This window comes from Eucalyptus grandis, chromosome 6, assembly GCF_016545825.1.
Source record: "Eucalyptus grandis isolate ANBG69807.140 chromosome 6, ASM1654582v1, whole genome shotgun sequence".
Classification (NCBI taxonomy): Eukaryota; Viridiplantae; Streptophyta; class Magnoliopsida; order Myrtales; family Myrtaceae; genus Eucalyptus; species Eucalyptus grandis.
In genome coordinates, this window is record NC_052617.1 from 48823516 (window position 1) to 48833783 (window position 10268).

At 39.7% G+C, this 10268-nt stretch overlaps 1 protein-coding gene and 1 non-coding gene across 2 annotated transcripts; both read left to right on the forward strand.

Moving 5' to 3' along the window:
* Window positions 1–945: 945 nt before the first annotated feature.
* Window positions 946–3519, forward strand: LOC104450454 (protein FD-like). The gene is made up of 3 exons (XM_010065013.3): window positions 946–1767; window positions 2317–2394; window positions 2922–3519. The coding sequence occupies exons 1-3, from the start codon at window positions 1045–1047 to the stop codon at window positions 2994–2996; spliced, it is 876 nt and encodes a 291-aa protein (XP_010063315.2). The 5' UTR covers window positions 946–1044; the 3' UTR covers window positions 2997–3519.
* Window positions 3520–5956: 2437 nt separating this feature from the next.
* On the forward strand, window positions 5957–6028 carry TRNAE-UUC. The gene has a single exon. It is a non-coding gene; the product is annotated as a tRNA-Glu (tRNA).
* The last annotated feature ends 4240 nt before the right edge of the window (window positions 6029–10268 follow it).

Sequence of the window (10268 nt, forward strand, 5' to 3'; positions counted from 1 at the left end):
ATATAACTGTTAGGATCGCTGATAATCATGTCGTGTGTGTATAAATATATCGACGGAGTGGGAAAAGATGGCATGGCAAATAAAGAAGCACGCGTTTCTTTTTGCATCTTTAATCTTAAATAATACTTGTGATTTTGTTCATTAATTTTTTTAATTATACCATGTTATGTGCGCACTTGTAGTCCTTTTATTTTTAATTTCTTTTATTTTCCGTTAGATGTTGAGTCCGTAGTAATTCTCGAACCTAAACATTATATTTCCTAGTATATTTGCTGTAGATTCTGAAGCTAGTAATTAGCTGTAAATCTTACAACCAAATACAAATATCATGAAAGCAGCACCCAATGATCGTCCCAATTATGAACATTAAAACCTTATTCTACTCTCAACATTGTAAATTTGTGCACTCTTTTACCCACCTTTGTAGCTGCACGCTCCAAAAGAGAATCCATTAGTGAGATTGCCACTCCTTGTGTACGCATGCAATGAAATGGATGAGGCACTCTCGATATTCATGTTCTCAAAAAATAATCATAATGATTAGCTACTATAGTTATTATATTCGAATGTATAAGTTTTTTTATCATAATTTCAAGAAGAAAAATATCAAAAAGCATATAAAGAATTGGAAAGAGTAAAGCAAATATAGGAAATAAAATAAGTAGAGAGCACGAATGCATAACAAATATGAGTTTTAATGAGCTTTAAATGAGTTGGTACAAGTTTTTATATGTTATGTTAAAAATTGATGTGTTCTAGTATAGTGAACTGAGTCGAGCGTGTTATTTAATTTATATCGTTATATAAATGGATAAGTTTGAATGGGTCTTTTTTTTTTTATCTCGGATGCCAATGTGATTCGACTCGTCAATTTGACGGCGTGGGTCTCGTCATATAACCCAGTTAAATGTTGACGGGTGACGCAATAACTGGGGCGCACGCTTATGCTTTTGAAAGAAAGACCCCCATTTTCTCCGTCTCCCCTGCATATCTCTCTCTCTCTCTCTCTCTCTCTCTGTCTCGACAGCCTAAAACATTGCCAAAATGGGGTCGACTCCCGGTTGTCCTGATGAAGAACACAGCAACAGCAACAGCAACAAGGACAAGAGATCACCTCGCTCCTCCTCACTGAAATCAAGCTCCTCCTCCTCCTCCTCCTCCTCCTCCTCCACACGCTCATCTTCTTCTTCGCTACTGCTCTCACCATCATCTCCACCTTCCACCGATCCTCCATCGTCTTCCTTAAGATCCATGGACGACCTCTGGCAGGACATCAACTTGTCCTCCCTCCAAACCCCGCCCGCCGCCACCGCTTCCTCCGCCGTCCATGGCGACGTGATCCTCCAGGACTTCTTGGGTGGTGGTGGTGGCGGTGGCGGTGGCGGTGGTGGTGGTGGTGGGGGTGGACCCTTCAGCGAGGACCCAACACCGAGTTCAAGAAAAAGGGCGTGTGACCCGGGCCCTTCACCGCCCAGCTCGGGATTGACCTCCGGGCCGGGTCTTCGGAGCCGGGAAAAAGGGGCTCGGGTCAGGCGGGCTTCTCAGGCCAGCGGTCGTCATGCCGCCGGGGAAGTATCTCGAGCGTGTGACGTCTGTACCATGAAGCCGCCGCCCAACGTGCATGGCACGCCCCCTGTGGCGGCAGCATTCCCTCCGCCGTTAAAGAGGAAGAGCTCGACGGTGAACAGCGGCGACTCAAGCGACCCGCGATTCCTGCGGTTGATGAAGAACCGCGAGTCGGCGGAACGCTCCAGAGCCAGAAAACAGGTCCTCTCTCTCTCTCTCTCTCGGTAACATTACTTCGAAACATATCAGGTTTACCAGAAACCTTGTCACCTTCAGATCGACTAAGATAGTATGTGTCCTGTCCTAATATCATTGTAAGCAGACAGTTATCAAGTGCCCGATGCACCTGATCTCGGCCATCCGGTCAATTACACTCGATTCATTGTGATGAGAGTTGGGATTATGAACAGATAATCAATTAGGTAACCTTTACAGCTTATGGCATTGATGAGAACTTAAATAACGCTTTCCAAATGTTCCTATCGTCTATCATGATGAATCGCTCCTTTTTTCTATTGAATAGCGATTAGTTTATGTGCACTGAAATGAGGGTCGACAATGTATTCGGGTAAAGGCTGGTTGTGATCGTGAAAAGGTGTTGAATATTATGGACGATAACTCCACTAATATATGCTGTCTCGAGAAATGATTAGGTCATTTTTAATGCCGACTCTGACGTAGGAAACCTTTCTTTTAACGCGAGGATTTCCAATACTCTCTCCTTTGTCCTTTTCTTGGGGGAGATTGTAGGCTTACGTGATGGAGTTGGAGAATGAAGTTGGGCGTTTGTATGAAGAGAATGACAGACTCAGAAGAGAACAAAAACAGGTAAAACTCCCCAGTTCTTCAACTTCCTGATGATATTCCAAGGCTGTTCATCTTTGTGTCGCATGCACGTTCCTTTTTACCTTCTTTTTTCTCTTTCGCCCCTTTGGCTGAGGGGAAAAAAGGGCCTAATGGTTCTTTTCAAAAGATGAGACCCGTCCAATATGCTCTAAAACTGTAAGTTTCTTATTTCAGGTAGGGTCTCTTTTTTCCAAAAATACTTGCTTATCATCTCCACAAAAACATCTTTTTTAAGAGTCTGGTTAAGAGGATTCGAGCTCCAAGCGTTAGTTAAGTTAGTTGATGCATCAGATACGAATCCTGAATTTTCATATAATCCTCCGGTTGCTCTGAGACAGGAGGAGGGCCGCCGCAAATTGTGCACCTGAGTGCTTTAAATGGTGGGCCGTTCGACATCGTAAAGATATTAGACAATGTGTCCCATGAACATTATCTCCTGTATTAGCTGCTTTCTTTTTCGCGAGCAATAACGATAAAACGTGGGGGGAATGTCATTTTTGGTATTGCAGTTCTTCGTAGCAGCAGCGGCTGCTCAGCTTCCAAAAAAGCGCTCTCTCCGAAGAACGTTCACATCCCCATTTTAAGAAGCGCAAGCAAGGAGGAAGAAGCCCTAACCATGCGGCCGACAAAAAAAAGAGAACAAGGGAAATCCAACACGAGGGCCTGCTGGTTCTGATAAATCCTGAGGCACGGGGAGAGAGAGAGAGAGAGAGAGATGCTTTCTTGTTTTCTGTTGTTTTGAATATGAAAAAAAGAAGAGAGTGCATATACCTCGTACGGGGCGTTGCCTTTTCTCCATAAAGAAAGGAGATAAGGCGATGGTGGTGGGACGAAGATAAAGATGGATGCTTGGAGGAGAGGAGGGACCATCTTTGCTTGGCTATATAAACGAGTGCTGTACAGGGATGATAAACAACCGTATCACTTCTCATTTTCCTTATTTTCCTGCCTTTGCCTTTATTTACAAGGGCACCAAAAAAAAGATAGTACTATTAGCAGCATCACTGTGCTTTCTCCCTCACCAGAAAAATGAAAATAAAAAGAATAAATGGAAGATAAACTCTCTTTCATAGTGTTCCTTAAAATCATATGCTCTTTCTTGTTCATACCTGGAAATCTGTCTGAAGAAAAGTGCTTTGAGTTTATAGCAAGGGTTGGCACTCTGAAACAGCTTGACCTCTCTTATGCTCGAGTTCCATTGAATCAAGTTCGCTCGAAGCTTACTTCAATTAATAAAGTGTGTAAGTCATGAACATCACGAGCCAATCCGGCCAGTTATCATTAGTCCTCAAGGAGATACGATACATAGTCAAGATTGTTCCATAGTCTAAGGCCCTATAGAGACCTGCGGAAAGAAGTTATCAGACAAAAAAGTCCCACTATCTACACACCCTGTAAAATAAAGAATGCGAATTCACGGTGCACCCTGAAAAAATCTGAATTACTCCGGACACGTACCCTGCCCTCTCAGTAGCAACAGGAGATTCAAAATGATCATGAAAGTAAATATGTGGGACCACAAAATCTGAATCGAACAAAATTGGGTCGATGGAGTAGCCCTTCCTTTTGAGAATCGGACCTGACCCTGCATATATCCTCGCCCACAACGAGCCATCCCGTTCAAGTAATGGCGACGAGCAAAATGAATAGATTCTGCAACGAAAAAGCGGGCCTCTTTTTCTTGTTTTGGTTAGTCGAGCTTACTTTTCTTTGGCCGTGTCAAGCGTCGCCTGCCGGATCCTCTCAGCCTTCAGATTGTACGTGGGAATCACTTTCCGATCAGGCTCCGCTCAACTCCACCTGATCTATCCAGCACGCATCATTCCATGTTCGTGTTAATTCTCAGTGGACGCGAGGGACGCTGCACTTTCTAAAAATGGAAACTCAAGGCGCCCCCAAGTCTCATCCACCCTTAGATTTATAGCTCATTCACTTTGTGTTAATCCGCATTTCACCACGTCATATGAACATGGGTATTAAATAAAAGAATGCCAAAGACCCTAAATTAACTTTCCGAGTTACTTTATGCAAATTCAAGCGGCATTTCTCTTCCGATCGCGTTAGATGAATGAATTTCGTTAAGCAGTGTCTCACGGGCACTCATTAAGACACAAAATAGGAGAATATCGTTTAAATTTTCAACAAACTGACTTTTCCTGTGATAAATGCACTAAATATTTCGGAAATTGGGTATTGTATATATGTATATAATTATATAGATGGTCCAAAAAAAGTGCACTATCCCCTTAGGAATGAGATGTTGGTAGGGTTTTCTGGGATTCCCGGAAAAAGTCCTTCCAAATAATAAAGCCAAGTAATCCAAAGTTCGGATTCTACTCAAAGCAATGGACGAATACTCTCTCTCTCTCTCTCTCTCTCTCTCTCTCTCTCTCCCCGATACGATAGAGAAAAAGGGTATCCAATTTGTGCAAAAAGAAGACATTCCTGTATGTCAACATGCAATAGAATTTCACGATAGGTCAACCATTCGTGCTTTTCTTTTTTCTTTTTCATTTTCTAACCAAAGATGTCCCTACTAGAACGAGGAAGCCCAAACAGAGGATCCGATAACTTGAAATTGATTTGTAACTACTAACAAACCGGATACTTCGAAGCCGCAATTCGACAAAACGAGAGGCCGGAAAAGATGAAACGTTCTCCTTCAAGTAAGACCTCAATTTTGCTCACCCCGAAGTGGATCGTGACCCAATCGTCACTCCATACCGCGAGGATGAGGATCAGGTCTCACCACTTTTCAGAAGTACATGCAATACTAGTGCAAGTCAGGATGCTACGTAAAGTAACATGTTACATAGTAGAATAAGTTGGCCATCGGAACATATTCTATGCATATATATATATGTACATCGCCCATGGTTTTGGATAAAAGAATTCACCAATTGCTTTACCAGATTAACTTTTCAAAGAAAGCTATCGATAGTTTAATGCATCAGTTTGGTTAATACAAGCGCGCGCACTCGGCGAGATGTGGATGTGCCACGTAAGCCACGAAGCCCTTTTCGAAAGAAAATCTCAACTCGTCGATTTTTACATTCTTTTGACTGATCGAAGTCGATGTTCCCTCGGGGAAAGGCATGAGAAAAAGGGAGGAAGAAGAAGCGATAATGTTGTTTAAGCAAAGGAAAGGGACGTGCATCGAAATTAATTAAGACAGCACGATGATTATAAATTATGCGGGAGAAACCATCCATTAAGGTTGTTGCTTGAAGTGACACTACACCGTCATTGTACTGTTTTAAAGTGTTCACCGCCCTTCATAGGATCTTTTATATATCGAATCTTGAAGTTCTCCCCAGTTGGTGCCTGCATCTGTTTATTTTTTACTTTTCAGTAACTCTCTCAAAAAATCAAGATCGTTTTCCAATTCTGGTTATTGAAACACAGAAAGAGACAACACCATGAGCCGATGCTCGAGGGTTGCCCCATCTCTTCTGACGGAAACTACGCAGTTCCGAAATTCGCGAGAAGTTGCTTTCCGAATAGTTGTGTTATATATTTTTAATGAAGGGAGTCGTCGAACAAATCCATTGTCGTCCAGCGGTTAGGATATCTGGCTTTCACCCAGGAGACCCGGGTTCGATTCCCGGCAATGGAACTTTTTCTTTTTTCACCTTTTCTCGGTTTTCCTTTTTCTTGGGATACACTACTTGGGCTGGGCTTCAATGGGGGGACAACCTTCTCGGCCCAATTGACTTTTTCTTTTTCTTTTTTGCTTTGGACCTGAACACAGGCCCATACCCCGGTACGAGATCACCTGATGAGGAACGAAGATCCGGGCTTTTCATTAAACCCCATGCTGTGCGTTGACCGTGAGATTGGAAATCTCAATTCATGCTTCTTTTATTGTAACCTCACCAGTCGTTCAATGTTGAATCGCACAGACCTTGCTTTGATAGATGAAAAAGGGGTGATTGACTCGAAGTTTGGATAATCCATTGGATTAAACATGTAATCGTTATGGCGGCGGCGACAGTAATAAATATCGGCGATAATTATTTTACCTAAATCTACCATGAATCTTTTGTGGATAATCCCTGAGAATCTTTGTTGCCTGATTGGTTTCTCGTAGGGATTCTCCACCTTTTGACGATCCCTCTTGGAGCGCACCTAAAGTTGCTTTGGACGGGTAAACACACTACCGCCAAAAAAACAGAAAGAGAATGGCAAATCTGTCTCTCCCTTTAGTAGGTATTACAGTTGTGTTCTATAAATTCCCTGAAAAAAGCATCATCCTACTTTGAAATAATACATTCTATTTATCCGTTTCATTAGGAACCAAAAGGAAAAAAGAGATTAACCTGCACTCCATTGTGGAACCGTTTTAACATGAGAGCAATATGAATTTTGGCTCTAATTCCCAGGAGCTTGGACAAATCTTGGTTTGCCCAGAAGAGGATGATGATGAGAAACTTTAAATCTTTTGAAAAGATAAAGCCATCCGACCTGTCACATACTTAACCAGTTTGTTCGCCTTCAAAGGTAATCCGATGTGTGCCAAAACTTGTCCCAAAAGAAAGACCTCCCCCCCCCGCCACCAATTATTCAAGCGCCAAGTTGCAAAACCACAGTCGTTCCTTTCCTTCCCTTTCTCCTTTCCCTTCTTTACTTTCTACTATTTTAGTACCTCCTTTATCATTGCAACTTTACGAAAAGCTTTACCCATAGTCTGGATGTGGAATGAGTGTAAACTATACCATTTGAAGCCCATGTTATTTTAGGAATCCAGGTCAGGGTTCTAATCTATCGGTCTGTCGGGCTGCCTCAGCTGTAAAGAGAAAAAAATGGGGTCGAAAGAAAATAAGATTTGCTCTGTATTGTCTATCATAGCGAGCACAAGGTCATACCTTTGGGTAATTTAACCCATCTTAATCTAAGACATCAAGTGCTTTTCATGAAAAATTCACTTAATAGAGAAATATAATGATTTTTCTTACTCTTCCTTTCTTACGTCATTACAGGTTAGATTCTTCTATTACATTCGAACTGTAACAGGGTCCTTTTTTATCGCGAACATTGCAATATAATTGGAGAACTATAGAATCTGACTCATGCTGACTCGGGACCTTTTAGGGCAAAGAGCTGAAGTGGCTCAGCTTGCGGGCACCATGTGATTGGTGTTGGCTTTTGGTAATGCATCCACAGGAGCTGCTTTTCTTTCCCTATGATGTGTTAAGATCAGTGATTTGATGAGATTTCCTTTATTAAGGCATACTTAGTCGGTGCCATTAGCACACTTGTCAACTCCATCCTTACAGTTATCACTCACATAAACATGGGAGCATGTAAGGCTAAGTTTTGTGGACAAAATAAAAATTAAGAGAGCATGAAATTTATCATGTCCTGTGTTTGGTTAAGCATAAGATAGAATAAAGTCTGAGACATATGTCGTTCGAATCAAATAATTTATTAAGGCATGCTTAGTTTGTGCAATTAGTACAATTGTCAACTTCATCCTTGTAGTTATCAATCACATAAACATTGAAGCGTGTAAAGCTAAGTTTGGTGGACAAGATAAAAATCAAGATAGGATAAAGTTTATCATATTGTATTCGGTTCATGCCCAAGATAAAATGAAGTCACTTACATATGTTGTCCATGCTAAATAATAGACAAGATATGATATGACAATATTCAGCTTTATTATTACAATTCACTAAACAAAGGGAGAAAATACCCAAAAGTCAAAAACTTATTACATTGGTATTAATTTAGTTCATTCTACCAATTTAGGGTGAAAATTGTTGATGTGGATACCAGTCATCTTACGTGACACAACCGGCAAGCCTTTGCATTTACCAATCTTATAATTTTATTAAATTTTTATTATTTTTTTTCTTTTCTCTCCTTTCTTTTTCCTAATTGTGGGTCAGTGAGGTCACCTAGATCAGGCAAGGGCCATCTCCCCAAAAAGGGTATGAGATATAGTAAAACTCATAAATTTTATATTATATCCTATCTTAACTAGAAATCTAAATGACCAAGCAATTTAAGATTTTTTTTTCCTCTTTCAACCTACTTTTGGAAAGGGTTCTGCAATTTGGGATTATGTTAGCCACAATTCATATATCTATTTACTTTCTAAATCCTTTTTTTTTCAAAAAACAATATTATTATCTCCTCTTGGCCCCTGATTGATTTAGTATCATCACAAGTATGCCAAGCACACTTATTTACATATATCGACACTCATAGAAAGTTCAACACTTATAATCAAATTATACAATTCCTAGGACTTAATCAATCGTTCAATTTTATTGGACAGATTATAAAGGCCCGCTCAATAATCTCACAGCTTCCCGATCATGAAAGCTATTTAGATGTCCAAACTATTCCGATTGCGCATTTGATATCGGACAGAGATGGGGTCACAGAATCCAATGATTGTGCTCTCATTGAGGAGATCTATCAGTAAAATTAGGTTTCGCAGGAGAGAGCACTTGTTCCAAATTTTTATTTTTTTTCGAAAAGGATTGGCACTTTTACAATTTCCGTATTTAAAATTTCAATAATATATATTCATCTTTTTCAGCTAATCTATTGGCATCTCTTCTTCTGGTTCCCATCACAATTATCGAATCTGAGTGGATTCTTTTTTGGTAATTATTTATTTCAATTCCTTAACAAACCAAACCCCATTAGATGATTAAAAAGATGGATGGAATGAATCACGCCGCAACACCCACTTTGGAAAGGCAATTTATATTATTTTGGACTGACTTTGCTTCTTTTTTCTCCCTCTTTTCCTCTTTCCCCTCCAGCAAATTACTTTTCATTGCATTTTGTAGAAAAGACATGCACAAGGAGCACGCAAAGTGGGATTTTGCAAAGTTGGCATTCTAGATTTTAATTTGGTGCTGGTGATTTAGTGGACTCCATCATACACAAGAAGATGGAGATATTAACATTTATATATACGTATATATTTATTATAATATATATATATATAGTGAGAATGGTTTCAAAAATTCTGGAATAATTTACAAGTTGTGGGTGCAAATTGTAGACACCTTTTTGACTTAGTTGAGAAGTGAGTACTCTTTTCTTTTTCCAACTACTGGACTTAAAAATGGCGTGAAGAATCTAAACATTCATTATTCTTTGACGGCTGAAAAGCTCTTCGATTAATGAAATTTTTCTTTCTCTTTTATAACGCGAGATACTCGAACATTTTATTAATAATCAGTGTTATTCACCGTCAGATGCTCCTTAGTTTGTGACGGACAAAGACTCCTTTTGAGAAAAAGTTGATTATACATATCCTTTTCCTTTTTTATGTGGTTATGTCGTTATTGTAATGAGATTATAATTGACTGAAGTAAGTTCACACACATCCACTTAAGTATCTTTCTCCATGATTCCAACTATTAACATTTAAGAGTTACGAGAAGATAATATTTGATTCTATAAATCAATGTTTCCAAGACGTTGCACCCATCGCCACATGTCTACAACATCGAGCTTTTTGGCATAAAACTAGTTAGAATTTAATCAAAACCTTATCGATTGTAAAGAAAGGAAAGGTTGATGATAGAAAATGAAAATGACTTGAGCACAATTTTTTTTTTTTTTTTATAAATTTATTGTCCAGTGATGGAATTCAACTAAATTAGCATGTCTTCTTTACCTAAAGAGGGGAATCATACGTAGTTATCTGAGAAAATGAACCGTGATGGTGGTGATACCCGATCCTATTTTAAAATATTCTGTAGTACTACTTCTTAATAAACTTTAGATTATTCAATAAGTGAAAGGAAGTTTGCCATTGTCCTTTCGAATATAGGGAATAGATTAAAATTGCAGCACGTTGATGTTATCCAAAAACCATGTACCGGGGG